The sequence below is a fragment of the Rhinoderma darwinii genome, chromosome 1, assembly GCF_050947455.1.
Source record: "Rhinoderma darwinii isolate aRhiDar2 chromosome 1, aRhiDar2.hap1, whole genome shotgun sequence".
In the NCBI taxonomy this organism is placed as follows: Eukaryota; Metazoa; Chordata; class Amphibia; order Anura; family Rhinodermatidae; genus Rhinoderma; species Rhinoderma darwinii.
Window position 1 is genome coordinate 653039243 of NC_134687.1, and position 17842 is coordinate 653057084.

A 17842-nucleotide genomic window follows, 5' to 3' on the forward strand; every position below is an offset into this window, starting at 1 on the left:
ACCCAAAAATGGAATCTCCTGTACCCCAAACACACATTTTTCGGTTTTGGCAAACAGTTTGTTTTCCTGAAGGACCTGGAGCACCTTCCTGACATGCTCAATGTGGGAGGACCAGTCCTTGGAAAACACCAGTATGTCATCAAGGTACACTACCAGAAAAACCCCCAGGTAATTTCTCAAAATCTCATTTATGAAATTCTGGAAGACCGCAGGGGCATTACACAACCCAAAGGGCATGACGAGGTATTCGAAATGGCCTTCGGGCGTGTTAAACGCAGTCTTCCACTCATCCCCCTCTTTGATGCGAATAAGGTTATACGCCCCCCCCGTAGATCCAATTTAGAAAACCATTGGGCCCCCTGAACCTGATTAAAGAGATCAGGAATCAAAGGAAGGGGATACTGGTTCCTTACCGTGACCTTATTCAGGCTACGGTAGTCAATGCATGGCCTAAGACCACCATCCTTCTTCCCCACGAAGAAGAATCCAGCACCTACCGGAGAAGAAGAGGGACGAATGTAACCCTTGGCCAGGGATTCCTGGATATACACTCTCATAGCTTCACGTTCGGGACAAGAAAGATTAAATATCCTACCCTTAGGAAGCTTAGCTCCTGGTACCAATTCGATAGCGCAATCGTATTCTCTATGAGGAGGTAACACTTCGGAGGCCTCCCTAGAGAAAACATCAGCGAAGTCCTGAACAAACTCGGGTAGCGTATTCGCCTCCTTAGGGGGAGAAATAGAATTAACAGAAAAACATGATGTCAAACATTCATTACCCCATTTGGTAAGCTCCCCAGTATTCCAGTCAAACGTGGGATTATGCAACTGCAACCAGGGAAGACCTAGAACCAAATCGTACGATAATCCCTGCATCAACAGTACAGAGCATTGCTCCAAATGCATGGAGCCAACAAGGAGTTCAAAAACAGGGGTATGCTGTGTAAAATAACCATTAGCAAGAGGAGTGGAGTCGATACCCACTACCGGGACAGGTTTAGGCAAATCAATCAGACGCATAGCAAGGGACATAGCAAATTCCACAGACATGATATTAGTAGAGGACCCTGAATCCACGAAGGCACTGCCGGTAGCAGACCTACCACCAAAAGAGACCTGAAAGGGAAGCAAGATCTTAGTACGTTTCATATTTACGGGAAATACCTGTGCGCCCAAGTGACCTCCCCGATGATCACTTAGACGCGGAAGTTCTCTGGCTGCAATCTTACGCTTAGGACAGTTGTTCACTTGATGCTTGTCGTCCCCACAGTAGAAGCAGAGACCATTCTTCCTGCGGAATTCTCTACGTTGTTGGGGGGACACGGAGGCCCCGAGTTGCATAGGTATCTCTGAATCTTTCGGGTAGGAACGAAGCATCGGAGCTTCGGGAGGCATCATGGGGGAGTCGGAGGAGAAAACACATAAACGTTCACGTTGTCGTTCCCTGAGACGTCGGTCAAGTCGTACCGCTAAAGCCATAACCTGGTCTAGGGAGTCAGAAGAGGGATAGCTAACTAGCAGGTCTTTCAGGGCATTCGACAGACCCAACCTAAACTGGCACCTTAAGGCAGGGTCATTCCACCGAGAAGCTACGCACCACTTCCTAAAGTCAGAGCAATACTCCTCAACAGGTCTCTTACCCTGACGTAAGGTCACCAGCTGACTCTCGGCAAAGGCAGTCCTGTCAGTCTCGTCATAAATAAGTCCGAGAGCAGAAAAGAAACAATCAACGGAGGAAAGTTCAGGGGCGTCAGGAGCCAAGTAGAAGGCCCACTCTCGGGGCCCTTCCTGGAGCCGGGTCATAATTATACCCACCCGCTGGCTCTCAGAACCTGAGGAATGAGGCTTTAAACGAAAGTAAAGCCTACAACTCTCCCGAAAGGAGAGAAAAGCCCTCCGGAACCCTGAGAATCGGTCGGGCAACTTGAGGTGGGGTTCAAGAGGTGCGGTGAGGGGAACTACCAGGGTAGCATCAGGCTGGTTGACCCTCTGAGCCAGGGCCTGGACCTGTAGGGAGAGATCCTGCATTTGCTGAGCCAGGGTCTCACGGGGATCCATAGTGGTGTCAGGGACCAGGGGTAGACTAGGTATGGGCTTGTGATTATGTAAGGGCAGGGGGTAGGGAGACGGACAAGTGAGCCCTAATCTACCCGCCACTCTGTCCCTGCCTACTTGCAACGACCCGCCCTAGGCGACGGGGTACAACTGGGCGGCGGTCCCTGCGCTCAGTAAGTGCACGACAAACACGACAAACATACAAAGGAACACAAGCAAGAAAAAGGGGCCATTGCCCACGGCAACACTGTGAGCATCCAGAGTGGTGAACGAGCCGAGTCAAGCCAGGAGTGTGCGAGGTACAAAACGAAAAGCAGAAGAGTAGTCGGTAAGCCAGGGTCTGTATGGAGCAGGATCAAAAATAGCAGGAGCTGTAGCTGGGCCAGGAAACCACAAGGAAAGAATCACAAGCACCGAGGGACAGGAAGTGCAGGCTTAAATAGACCGAGGGCGGGAGCTAGCTGAGTCTGGCCAGGTTACGATAGGCTCTCCCACTCCTAAGCCTGCCAGCCTGAATGGTGGAAGCAGGAGTCAGTCTCAGGGATGTATTCTCAGGTGCTGACTGATTAGTTCTGGGAGTTAACCCCGAAGCTGTGCCTGGCAGATCCTTTACATGATCACACATATCACCTAAGGGATAATCCTGATAATCAGTATATATTATATAAGTGATCACACATAGCACCAGGGAGAATCCTGAAAATCAGAATATATTATATAAATGATCACACATAGCACCTAAGGGATAATCCTGATAATCAGTGTATATTATATAAGTGATCACACATAGCACCAGGGACAATCCTGATAATCAGTATATATTATATAAGTGATCACACATAGCACCAGGGTCAATCCTGATAATCAGTATATATTATATAAGTGATCACACATAGCACCTAAGGGACAATCCTGATAATCAGTGTATATTATATGTGATCACACATAGCACCAGGGACAATCCTGATAATCAGTATATATTATATAAGTGATCACACATAGCACCAGGGATAATCCTGATAATCAGTATATATTATATAAGTAATCACACATAGCACCTAAGGGACAATCCTGATAATCAGTATATATTATATAAGTGATCACACATAGCACCAGGGACAATCCTGATAATCAGTGTATATTATATAAGTGATCACACATAGCACCAGGGACAATCCTGATAATCAGTATATATTATATAAGTGATCATACATAGTACCTAAGGGACAATCCTGATAATCAGTATATATTATATAAGTGATCACACATAGCACCTAAGGGACAATCCTGATAATCAGTATATATTATATAAGTGATCACACATAGCACCAGAGACAATCCTAATAATCAGTATATATTATATAAGTAATCACACATAGCACCTAAGGGATAATCCTGATAATCAGTGTATATTATATAAGTGATCACACATAGCACCAGGGACAATCCTGATAATCAGAATATATTATATAAGTGATCACACATAGCACCAGGGACAATGCTGATAATCAGTATATATTATATAAGTGATCACACATAGCACCTAAAGGACAATCCTGATAATCAGTATATATTATATAAGTGATCACACATAGCACCTAAGGGACAATCCTGATAATCAGTATATATTATATAAGTGATCACACATAGCACCTAAGGGACAATCCTGATAATCAGTGTATATTATATAAGTGATCACACATAGCACCAGGGACAATCCTGATAATCAGTATATATTATATAAGTGATCACACATAGCACCTAAGGGACAATCCTGATAATCAGTGTATATTATATAAGTGATCACACATAGCACCAGGGACAATCCTGATAATTAGTATATATTATATAAGTGATCACACATAGCACCAGGGACCATCCTGATAATCAGTATATATTATATAAGTGATCACACATATCACCTAAGGGGCAGTCCTGATAATCAGTATATATTATATAAGTGATCACACATAGCACCAGGGACAATCCTGATAATCAGTATATATTATATAAGTGATCACACATAGCACCAGGGACAATCCTGATAATCAGTATATATTATATAAGTGATCACACATAGCACCAGGGAGAATCCTGATAATCAGTGTATATTATATAAGTGATCACACATAGCACCTAAGGGACAATCCTGATAATCAGTATATATTATATAAGTGATCACACATCACCTAAGGGACAATCCTGATAATCAGTGTAGATTTTGGAATAGCTGTGCCTGCAAATCCCTTATGTCAAATAATTATTTCTCCACCGCAACATGACGTTCAGTGTTGTCATGGGGATGGCCGCCTTTGGACATGACTGATGGATTACTGGCGTCTTTCTTGTTCCTATCTAGAAGAGGTTTATGTATTCGCACCATTAATGTTGTACAACCGACATATTGACCCTGACATTGTAGAGAGCGGATGAGATAAATGACGTGATGTAATATAATCTATATCTGTCTTACTAGTGACCCCGTTATCTGTACAAGACAAATAACTATTTGTAGCTCTGTTATAATTCCAGGATCGGCTTTTTATGACCACGGTGGAAATAACCTTCAGTGGTGAGACAAGTCTGACTCCGTATTTCACTGTCACATAAACTCGGGGGAGACGTTGTCCTCGTGTTGGGGTCTCTCTGGAATAACTCTTACACCATCCCGAATAATGTCATCCAGTCCTGACCGCAAATGGGAAGACACTTTACAATAATGTCTCTAAAATCCTTATACTTCACGCTGAAAGAAGTCGTAAAATATAATCATTTAGGAGTCCTAACATTTGTTTTTGTGGCGTTAACAATTATTTATTGTTAAAAAAAATCCATAATAAAACATTTTGTTAGGTGAAGTTTATTTTTTTTCTGTACACAATTGAAATTGACAACATCATTACTCCACAATCTCAAGGTGAGTACGGTCTCACAGAGGAGCCCCCTCCCAAACACTTAGATGCCTCAGTCACTATTGACTGCAGCATCGAAGAGGTTAAACGGTCGTAATCGTAGTTCTCTCCGGTCTCCGGTCTTTGCATCAGGTATCAGGTCTTCCCTATGTCATGTGAACAACTCCTGAGCGGTAAATGTCCTGTGCAGGAAGTGATTAATTGAGTAAAATACAAGTTTATACTGAATCTTGTCCCACAAAACAATGTATCACTCAGCTCTGCTCCACCTGTGCTATAACATAAGAGATCACACTGCATGTTCCCTATATATAATGTCACCTCAGCTGCTGCAGAACCTCACAGTTCATATCAAACACGGACTGCATAGTGTGCACCACGACTTGTGAGATGTTCGCAATGTCTCCCCAGTATCCGCCATGTGTGAGGTTGTCAGGAGTCAGGTCTTCATTGTCTGGAGGGGAAATGTCTTAATTTTACTCTTCTCACCTGAAAGATATGTCGCAAATGTGTGATATATGGGGGTCCCACCTCTATGTGGAGAACGGGTGTCCCCCGACCTACCTGGTGAGGTGATTACTGCATCCAGGTGGAGAATGAATGTAGAGGTGACCACACATGTGCACGACTCTCCCCATTCACTTGTATAGGAGGTCCAGAAACAGCCGAGCACGGCCAGAGGTGGAGCCGCATCTATCAGACATTTCTGGCATATCCTGGGGAGAAATGTCCGTGTTGGGAATACCCCTTTTATTCCATGTGGTGACGGCTCTGAGAAGATGTTTCTCTCAATGATCAATAAGTGAGGTTCTGTATGTCACACATGATGTTGTCCCCTGTATGATCTCCATCTTCTCCTTTCTTCATAAAGACGTCTGCAGTACTAGATCCTCAAGATCCTCCAGTTTTCCCATCCTCTCCTCCACAATGTTCCTTCTCCTGAATGACCCACCAAGGATGGACAAGGACAGGAATGAGGTGAGCAGAAGAATATTAGACTTCACCTTGGAGATCATCTACCTGTTGAGCGGAGAGGTAAACTTTTCTACATTATAGAACAAGTCACACATAAGGAAGGGACAATACATAATAGGAAGTAATAGGAAGTATCCGGTGTCCAGACCTTCCAAGTGACGTCAAGAAGCCACCAGCAGAAAAGCTAAAGATCAGCCACCAATGTGGTCAGTTATGTGTCATGTCACCAATGAAGCAATAGTAATGTTGTAGAGCAATGAGAATGACAAGGAACCAGGAGGATCAGGATGACATCTATATAGAAACATAGAAGATGATGGCAGGAGGAGAGCACATGGTCCATCTAGTCCCCACAATATTATTTCCTTTTTAGTTTTGGCCTCGTTCTATTTCCTCAATGTCTTTTTGTAGGTGAGGTCTCCAGTATTACAGATGTGGGGTCACTAGAGCTCTATACAGCGGGGTCACAATCTCCCTCTTTCTACTGAGGGGGGAATACTGTGTTCAGTTCTCTAAGTGTCTCTCTCCATACACAGGAGTACACAATAGTGAAGAAGACATCGGGTGACTGTACGACTCCCATCATCCATGAGTCAGGAGGATGGAGCAGTAGTCAGAGCCCCATCACAGAGCCTCCCCCTCGCTCCCGGATACATGAGAAGAAGATCTTAGAACTGATCTACAAGATGACTGAGCTGCTGACTGGAGAGGTGACACTGCTGGGAATGCTGGGGAATTCTACAGTAACGGCACTGGAGGAGTCTGGGTGATGACTGTATCATTGTGTGTGTCAGGTTCCTATAAGGTGTCAGGATGTCGCTGTCTATTTCTCCATGGAGGAATGGGAGTATCTAGAAGGAAACAAGGATCTGTACGAGGAGTTCATGATGGAGGACTTCCGGCCGCGCACATCACAAGGTGAGAAGAGACCGATATATATATATTGGCATTACTGTGGACACAGGCTGGCACTGGCGGCCATGTTGAAATCTTAATACCGTCATGTGCAGTACATATACACATGTATACAATGACGTGTATACGATTTTGGGTCTTTTCACATCATGTTAGATCCCTGTGTTTCGTGCTGCCGGCTGCTCATAACTCTGCATTAGTCACATTACATTGTACAGCGCTGGCGTATGTTCTGGATACAGATGCCATAAAGACGAGCAGGACGCTCTGTCTCCTAATGCAGAGTTATGGGCAGCTGGCAGCGCGGACTATGGGCAGTCCGTGCTGTAGTTAGAAGTAAACATGATAATACGAGTCATTTAGAAAGATGATTATCGGCACACTCCGGCAGTATAATAGTTTCCTATATAATCTCAGTATAATCGGAGGTTCTCTTTAATATTACAAGTTATGGGTTCTAGATTCTGGAGATGGGTCGATGATCCAGGGATTTATTTTGATTTCCAGATTTGGTGTCAGGGGAGGAGTTTTCCTCTAATGAGACAATTGTCATTCACCTCACGGGGGTTTTATCTTCCTCTGGATCAACACGGTCGGATTATAGGTTGGACATGATGGACTTGTGTCTTTTTTCATCCTTAATAACTATATAACACAGAATGTATGGAGCAAAGTTTACCACTAATGTAAAGTACAATGTGTTCTGGAAAGACAATCTCACAATGACTTGGATAAAAAAAAAGCTTATTCTCCCTTGTGCTATGTGCACCTTCTACAGGCAATTATTTATTTTTCATTAAATATTTGACTTTGTTTTTTTAATTGACTTTAATTAAACATTTTTCCAATTTTTACGATACAGCGGTTATGTCTCCTCTATACACAGGAGCGAGATCATTATCTATCAGCCTAATCTGTGAGTGAAGTGAACTGACGGCTGAGAGCGGGTCCTGAGTCTTTATCACACAGGATCACAATAATTACCCTCAGATCTAAGGTGATGAACACGGATACACAGGACCCGCTCTCAGCCGAGTCGTCAGTTCACTTCACTTACGGATTCGGCTGATAGCGAGTGATTCTGCTTCTGTGTGTAGAGGAGACATAACAGCTGCATCGTAAAAATAAAAACTTTTAATAAAAGTCAATTTAAAAAAAGAATGTGTATAAACACCTAAGACCAATATATATATATTTATTTAATTAAAGAAAATATTGTCTACAAAGATGTGTACAGTTTATATTAGGCTAATAAGCAGACGACACCTTGAAGTTTTTTGGTTTGCAGGGAAGTCTCAAAATTTGGGCGCCCTGTGTCCCACCATTTTCATGTGTATCCGCGTCCACAGAACATAGATACAGTTAAATACTATGGCGGAGCAGGGAGCCGTCGGCGCCCCGCTATTTGCTCTGGTAGGCCACAGTCGACTTTAGGCCTGCGGCTTACAAGGCTCCGAGACCGCGGCGCAGGTAGTGAGGACCTCAACATTGTCATTTCGGCTCTGATCAGTAAACATAGAAGTGTAGAGAGAAGTGTCTGATATATAGACAGATATACAGTAGTCATGTATTCAGTCACTGTGTGTTTCCTACAGATGGATCCAGTAGGGGAAATCCACCAGAGAGATGTCCCAGTCATCTGTATTCCCAGGACTGTCCAGAGGAAAATCACAATGTCCCAGAGACTCATCAGGTAGATGAAGCTGAGACCTATACCAGATCTATATAGGGGGGTGTGGAGCTTTTTGGTCCTGTGGTTATAGATTTTGGGGGTTTCTTATGTTGATCTGTTGGATTCTTCGTACCCTCTGCTGTATTGTACTGAATTGTTACATATGTGAAATCAGGGGGAAGATCTGACTAATAATAAAGTGGAGGATGAAGAAGAGCGGGTGAGGAGCGATCAACCGTGTAAGAGTGAAGTGGAGGAGGAAATTCCAGGAGGTGTTACCACAGGTCAGTAATAATGAATCTAGAAAGTGAATTGGGAGGTTTGTTAAGGTGGAGTTCCTCCTTAGTTCTACATTACAGTAACACGTCAGACAATGTGTTATACATAGTGCAGGAGCTGAGGGAGCTGTGACTGCACATAGAAGTTCTCTACAAGGTGATCTATGAACATGCACTAGGCTTAGTGTCAGATTTGGGGGGGGGGGGGGGGGGCACCAGCTACGATTAATAGCTGCACTAACATCCGGGATCTGAAAAAACTCAGTTTATCCACTTATTTTTTATGTCATTATATTAAAAATTCTAAAATTTTGCAGTTTTCCCTCTGGCCACGGAGTCTCATAATAGACTGATTCTTCCTGTTCTGTAGAGATCACTTCTCAGCAGTCGTCTCATTATCATCACAGGCAGGATTACACTGACAGGTAACACCTATATATAGATAACACAGGATCCATCATTGACAATAGGTGATGGACACAGCTCCCCTCCTCCCCCTCCCTGCGCAATGGCCACTGCACAGGTCACAGAGCACACCTAGAAATCTGTCCTGTAGAAGTCAATGGCTCAGCTCCAGACTATTGTTTCCCGTGACCCATGTGGCTGCTGTAAAGCATATCTCTAAATGCAGTTAACAGCTCAGACAAGATCGACTTGGCCTTAGTGACCGGCCATTCTTTTTAGTTTTTTCATTGTCTCATTCCAAGAGTCATACTTTTAATTTTTGTGTAGTCCTAGCCGTATGAGGGCTTGTTTTTTGCGGGACGAGTTTTATTTGTAGGTTTTTTATGTTTTAGAGTGAACAGAAATCGCCTCCAGCTGTGCCAGGACGTTTATCCGAATCTCCCGTGGCTGTAGGCGATGTCTGTTCAGTCTTCCATCGCTCCGTTAACCCCTTAAGGACGCATCTTTGTTTTGGCCTTAAGGCTCCGAGCCCATTTTTCAAATCTGACATATTTCACTATGGTAATAACGTCGGAATGCTTAAACCTATCCAAGCGATTCTGAGATTGTTTTCTCGTGAGACATTGGGCTTCATGTTAGTGGTAAAATTTGGTCGATATATTCAGTGTATATTTGTGAAAAATTGCAAAATTTAGAGAAAATTTTGAAAAAATTGCATTTTTATGAATTTAAATGCATGTGCTTGTAAAACAGACGGTTATACCCCCCAAAATAGTTACTAGTTCACATTTCCCATATGTCTACTTTAGATTGGCATCGTTTTTTGAACATTCTTTTATTTTTCTTGGACGTTACAAGGCTTAGAACATAAACAGCAATTTCTCATATTTTTAAGAAAATTTCAAAAGCCTTTTTTTTAAGGTACCTGTTCAGTTCTGAAGTGGCTTTGAGGAGCCTATGTATTAGAAACCCTGATAAAACACCCCATTTCAAAAACTAGACCCCTCAAAGTATTCAAAACAGTATTTAGAAAGTTTTTTTTAACCCTTTAGGAATTTCACAGGAATTAAAGCAAAGTGGAGGTGAAATTTGCAAATTTCATTTTTCTTGCTGAATTTCAATTATATTCCATTTTTATTCTGTAACACAGAAGGTTTTACCAGAGAAACACTACTAAATATGTATTGTCCAGATTCTGCAGTTTTTAGAAATGTCCCACATGTGGCTCTACTGCGCTCGTGGACTAAAACACAAGCCCCAGAAGCAAAGAAGCACCTAGTGCATTTTGAGGCCTCTTTTTTATTAGAATATATTTTAGGCAGCATGCCAGGTTTGAAGAGGTGTTGAGGTGCCAAAACAGTAGGAATCCTCCAAAAGTGACCCCATTTTGGAAACTACACCCCTCAAGGAATTAACTTATGGTTGTTGTTACCATTTTGACTACACAGTTTTTTCACAGCACGTATTTGAATTAGGCTGTGAAATTTAAAAAATGAAATGTTTTCCAATAAGATGTAATTTGTGATCAAAATGTCTTATTTTCACAAGAAATAAAATACCCCATTTTGTCCCCCAATTTGTCCTGAGTGCGGCAGTACCCCATTTGTGGTGAAAAAACTCCTTCTGAGCTCTCCCATGGGCCCAAACGGCAAAGTAGCGCTATGTGTTTGTTGGAGTCCATATTTTGCTGGATTGGTTTTCGGGTGCCATGTCGCATTTGCAGACCCCCAGAGGTATCAAAGCAATGGAAACCCACCAGAAGTGACCCCATTTTGGAAACTACACCCCTCAAGGAATTAATTTATGGTTGTGGTTACCATTTTGACCGCACAGTTTTTTCACAGCACGTATTTGAATTGGGCTGTGAAATTAAAAAAATGTACTTTTTTCCAATAAGATGTCATTTTTTATCAAAATTTCTTATTTTCACAGGGAACAAAATACCCCATTTTGTTGCCCAATTTGTCCTGAGTGCGGCAATACCCCATTTATTCTGATAAACTGCCGTTTGGGCCCATGGGAGGGCTCAGAAAGAAAGGAGCCCCAGAGGTATCAAAGCAATCGAAACCCACCAGAAGTGACCCCATTTTGGAAACTACACCCATCAAGGAATTGATTTATGGTTGCTGTGACCATTTTGACCGCACAGTTTTTTCACAGCACGTATTTGAATTGGGCTGTGAAATTTAAAAAAAAATCATTTTTTCCAGTAAGATGTCATTTTTGAGCAAAGTTTTTTATTTTCACAGCGAACAAAATACCCTATTTTATTGCCCAATTTCTCCTGAGTGCAGCAATACCCCATTTGTGGTGATAAACTGCAGTTTGGGTCCATGGGAGGGCTCAGAAGGAAAACACCACCATTTGGCCTACTGGAGCTTTTCTGGTGCTATGTCATGTTTGCAGAAGCCCCTGAGGGACCAGTACAGTTGAAACCCCCGAGAAGTGACCCCATTTTAAAAACTACGCCCCTTAAGACATTCATCTAGAGGTGTAGTGAGCATTTTGACCCCACAGGTACTGTGTAAAAGATAATGCGCAGCAGATGGTGCAGAGTGAGATTTGCAATTTTCTATACATATATGTCAATTCAGTGTCCGATATATTGTGCCCAGCATGTGCCACCGGAGATATACACCCCATAAACTGTAATGTGGGTTCTCCCAGGACGGCAATACCCTACATGTGGCTGTTATTAGCTGCCTGGGCACACAGCAGGCTCAGAAGGGAAAGATGAGGGGGATAAGCTGTGCGGAGTGCGTCAGGGTAGATGAAAAATCTAAGGGATGTATGATAAATTTTAAAACACTTTCATACAGAGCCCTGGTTTTTCGGGACACGCGTCACATTGATATATTGTGTCCTCCCTTATCCCCCTCTTATAGCAGACTTTGCACCTCTTTTGACTTTTTCCCTTCTTGCCAGTTTGGGGAACTTCTCCTGGAAAGTGTTGCCCTGGTACAATGCGTGTGACCTCGCTTACAGAAGTACTGGGTGCCCCCCCTTCTTGGTCCCTAAAGATTAGTTTCTTGATAACCACCTCTTGAAATTCCAGGAAAGTTCCCCTCTGGCCTGCACATCGATGTAGCACATACGCATTGTACAATGCCATCTGTATGATGTGCACGGCCAGCTTCTTATACCACACCCGCGATTTGCGCATGGCGCTGTAGGGCTTCAGGACTTGATCTGACAAGTCCACCCCTCCCATGTACCTATTGTAGTCCAGGATGCAGTCTGGTTTGGGGGTCTCTGTACTGGTACCTCGTACAGGTACATGGGTACTGGGGTGGCATCTCTCTTGTCTTGTAGTTGACACACAATATGTTGCTGCTAGAATGTGCCCTACTCTCACCCCTTCTGAGTGTTTGCCCCAGCAGAGTCTTAGGGAAGCCTCTCAGGTTTCTTCTAGCAGTGCCGCATGCCGCAGGACTTCTGGAAGCGAGGCAGTTGAAGAGTGGGACGCTGGTATAAAAATTATCCAGGTAGAGGTGGTAACCCCGGTCCAGCAGTGGGTGCACCAAATCCCGCACAATTTTAGCATTAACTCCCAGTAAGGGGGGGGGGCATTCTGGGGGCTGAATACTGGTGTCCTTCCCTTCATATATCCTAACTCTGTAGGTGGGCACGGCTCATTATCAGTATAATGTAAGAAGCGAAGTATTGCCTAATTTATTATTTTTTAGGTTCCAGTTCAGTTCTGAAGTTGCTTTGAGGGGCCCATATATTAGAAACCCCTATCAAACACCCCATTTTAGAAACTAGACCCCTCGAAGTATTCACAACAGCATTTAGAAAGTTTATGAATTTAGAGCAAAGTAGAGGTGAAATATTTTTTTATACCGTTTTTTTAATAACACAAAAGGTTTTATCAGAGAAACGCAACTTAATACGTATTGCCCAGATTCTGCAGTTTTGAGAAATATCCCACATGTGGCCTTAGTGCGGTAATGGACTGAAGCACCGGCCTCCGAAGCAAAGGAGCACCTAGTGGATTTTGAGCCCTCCTTTTTATTAGGCACCATGTCCGGTTTGAAGAGGTCTTGTGGTGCCAAAACAGTGGAAACCCCCCAAAAGTAACCCCATTTTGGAAACTAGACCCCTTGAGGAATCCATTGTAGTTTTCTTGGGGTGCATGCGACTTTTTGATCCGTTTTTGTTCTATTTTTAGGTGGCGTGGTGACTAAAAAACAGCAATTCTACTATTGTTTTTTCATTTGTTTTTTTTTTACAGCGTTCACCGTGCGCTATAAATGACATATTCACTTTATTCTGCGTGGCGATACGATTACGGCGATACCAGATGTTTATAGTTTTTTTTTATGTCTTATGGCGTTTGCACAATAAAATACGTTTTGTAAAAAATCATTCACTTTTTGTGTTACCTTATTCTAAGAGCCAGAACGTTTTTATTTTTCAATCAATAAAGCCGTGCGAGGACTTATTTTTTGCGTAACGAACTGTAGTTTCGATCAGGACCAATTTTAGGTACATGCGAATTTTTGATCTCTTTTTATTCCATTTTTTGGGAGGTGAAGTGACCCAACAATTGTGATTGTGGTACGGTTTATTATTATTTTCTTTTACGGCGTTCACCGCGCGGGATAAATAACAAAATAATTTTGTAGTTCAGGCCGCTACGGACGCGGCGATACCAATTATGTGTAGTTTATTTGTTTGTTTATATATTTTTATTAATAATAGAGGACTGATAAGGAAAAAAGGGGGATATTACTTTTAAAACTTTTATTTTCTTATTTTTACACATCTTTTTTTTAACTTTTTTTTTCACTTTATTACTTTGTCCCACTAGGGGACATGAGGGCAGGAGGCCCTGATCGCTATTCTAATACACTGCACTACATGCGTAGTGCAGTGTATTAGAACTGTCAGCTACTCACTGACAGCAAGCTCAGTGGGTCCTGACTTTGTCAGGACCCACTAGGCTTCCGTCGATGGCATAGCCGGACGCCATTGTTAGGTGTCCGGTTGCCATAGTCACCATCGCCGGCCGCTATCGTGTAGCAGGCCGGCGATGGTAGCTTAACCCCTTAAAAGTATTGAACGCGGCTTTTAAGGGGTTAATCAGCGGGGATACAGCGATCGGTCCCCGCTGTAGGAGTTGCGGCATCTGCTGTACGAGACAGCAGCTGTCACAGCTCCTGCATGTGTCGGGAAGACGGCCGAAATGGCTGTTACTCCCGCGACGTAATTTTCCGTCGCTGAGCGCGAATGGCATGGTCAGCGCGACGGAATATTACGTCGCTGAGCGTTAAGGGGTTAATAATAGTAATAACAATACTATATTACTATAATATTAATACTACTACTACATTACTATAATACTACATTACTATAACTATAATACTACATTACTATAACTATAATACTACATTACTATAATAATACTACATTACTATAACTATAATACTACATTACTAGAACAATAATACTACATTACTATAACTATAATACTACATTACTACAACAATAATACTACATTACTATAACTATAATACTACATTACTAGAACAATAATACTACATTACTATAACTATAACACTACATTACTAGAACAATAATACTACATTACTATAATACTACATTACTATAATACTACATTACTATAACTATAATACTACATTACTATAATAATAATACTACATTACTATAATAATACTACATTACTATAACAATAATACTACATTACTATAACAATAATACTACATTACTATAATATTAATACTACTACTACATTACTATAATACTACATTACTATAACTATAATACTACATTACTAGAACAATAATACTACATTACTATAATAATACTACATTACTATAACAATAATACTACATTACTATAACTATAATACTACATTACTAGAACAATAGAACAATAATACTACATTACTATAACTATAATACTACATTACTAGAACAATAATACTACATTACTATAATAATACTACATTACTATAACAATAATACTACATTACTAGAACAATAATACTACATTACTATAACTATAATACTACATTACTATAACTATAATACTACATTACTATAATACTACATTACTATAACTATAATACTACATTACTAGAACAATAATACTACATTACTATAACTATAATACTACATTACTAGAACAATAATACTACATTACTATAATAATACTACATTACTATAACAATAATACTACATTACTAGAACAATAATACTACATTACTATAACTATAATACTACATTACTATAACTATAATACTACATTACTATAATACTACATTACTATAACTATAATACTACATTACTATAATACTACATTACTAGAACAATAATACTACATTACTATAACTATAATACTACATTACTATAACTATAATACTACATTACTATAACTATAATACTACATTACTAGAACAATAATACTACATTACTATAACTATAATACTACATTACTATAACTATAATACTACATTACTATAATACTACATTACTATAACTATAATACTACATTACTATAACTATAATACTACATTACTATAACTATAATACTACATTACTATAATACTACATTACCATAACTATAATACTACATTACTATAACTATAATACTTCATTACTAGAACAATAATACTACATTACTAGAACAATAATACTACATTACTATAACTATAATACTACATTACTATAACTATAATACTACATTACTAGAACAATAATACTACATTACTATAATACTACATTACTATAACTATAATATCTCTACATTGCCATAATACTATAACAATACTACATTACTATAATACTTCATTGCTAAAATACCACATTACTATAATAATACTACATTATTATAATACTACAATACTATAACTATAATACTACATTACTATAACTATAATACTACATTACTAGAACAATAATACTACATTGCTATAACTATAATACTACATTACTATAATAATAATACTACATTACTATAATAATAATACTACATTACTATAATACTACATTACTATAACTATAATACTACATTACTAGAACAATAATACTACATTACTATCATATTAATACTACTACTACATTACTATAATACTACATTACTATAACTATAATACTACATTACTAGAACAATAATACTACATTACTATAATAATACTACATTACTATAACAATAATACTACATTACTATAACTATAATACTACATTACTAGAACAATAATACTACATTACTATAACTATAATACTACATTACTAGAACAATAATACTACATTACTATAACTATAATACTACATTACTATAATACTACATTACTATAACTATAATACTACATTACTAGAACAATAATACTACATTACTATAACTATAATACTACATTACTATAACTATAATACTACATTACTATAACTATAATACTACATTACTATAACTATAATACTACATTACTATAATACTACATTACTAGAACAATAATACTACATTACTATAACTATAATACTACATTACTATAACTATAATACTACATTACTATAACTATAATACTACATTACTATAATACTACATTACTAGAACAATAATACTACATTACTATAACTATAATACTACATTACTATAACTATAATACTACATTACTAGAACAATAATACTACATTACTATAACTATAATACTACATTACTATAACTATAATACTACATTACTATAATACTACATTACTATAACTATAATACTACATTACTATAACTATAATACTACATTACTATAACTATAATACTACATTACTATAACTATAATACTACATTACTAGAACAATAATACTACATTACTATAATACTACATTACTATAACTATAATATCTCTACATTGCCATAATACTATAACAATACTACATTACTATAATACTTCATTGCTAAAATACCACATTACTATAATAATACTACATTATTATAATACTACATTACTATAACTATAATACTACATTACTATAACTATAATACTACATTACTAGAACAATAATACTACATTACTATAACTATAATACTACATTACTATAATAATAATACTACATTACTATAATAATAATACTACATTACTATAATAATACTACATTACTATAACTATAATACTACATTACTATAACAATAATACTACATTACTATAACAATAATACTACATTACTATAATAATAATACTACATTACTATAACTATAATACTACATTACTATAATAATAATACTACATTACTATAATAATACTACATTACTATAACAATAATACTACATTACTATAACAATAATACTACATTACTATAATATTAATACTACTACTACATTACTATAATACTACATTACTATAACTATAAGGGCACGTTCACACATGGCGGAATTTCACTTAAATTCCGCTGCGGACACTCCGCAGCGTTAATCCGCAGCGGAGCCGTTTCTCCATTGACTTTCACTTTAATTTAGCAGTGTTCGTTTACACGATGCGTACAATTCCGCTGCGGAGCATAGGCTGCGGAGCGGAATTTGGTGTCCGCAGCATGCTCTGTCTGTTGCGGAGCAGTGGCGGACTCATGGCGGAATTTCTCCATTGACTTCAATGGAGATTCAAAGTTCCGCAATGAA

The 17842-nt window shown here is 39.1% G+C and overlaps 1 protein-coding gene across 1 annotated transcript in view; it reads left to right on the forward strand.

Annotated features, from left to right (window-relative positions):
- The first annotated feature begins 6742 nt into the window (after window positions 1-6742).
- Window positions 6743-17842, forward strand: part of LOC142669792 (uncharacterized) — a 29115-nt gene continuing 18015 nt past the window's right edge. The window contains exons 1-3 of the mRNA XM_075847108.1: window positions 6743-6862; window positions 8455-8552; window positions 8707-8815. Coding sequence (XP_075703223.1) covers window positions 6778-6862; window positions 8455-8552; window positions 8707-8815 — 292 coding nt within the window. The 5' untranslated portion in view covers window positions 6743-6777. The remainder of the gene's footprint in view (window positions 6863-8454; window positions 8553-8706; window positions 8816-17842) is intronic.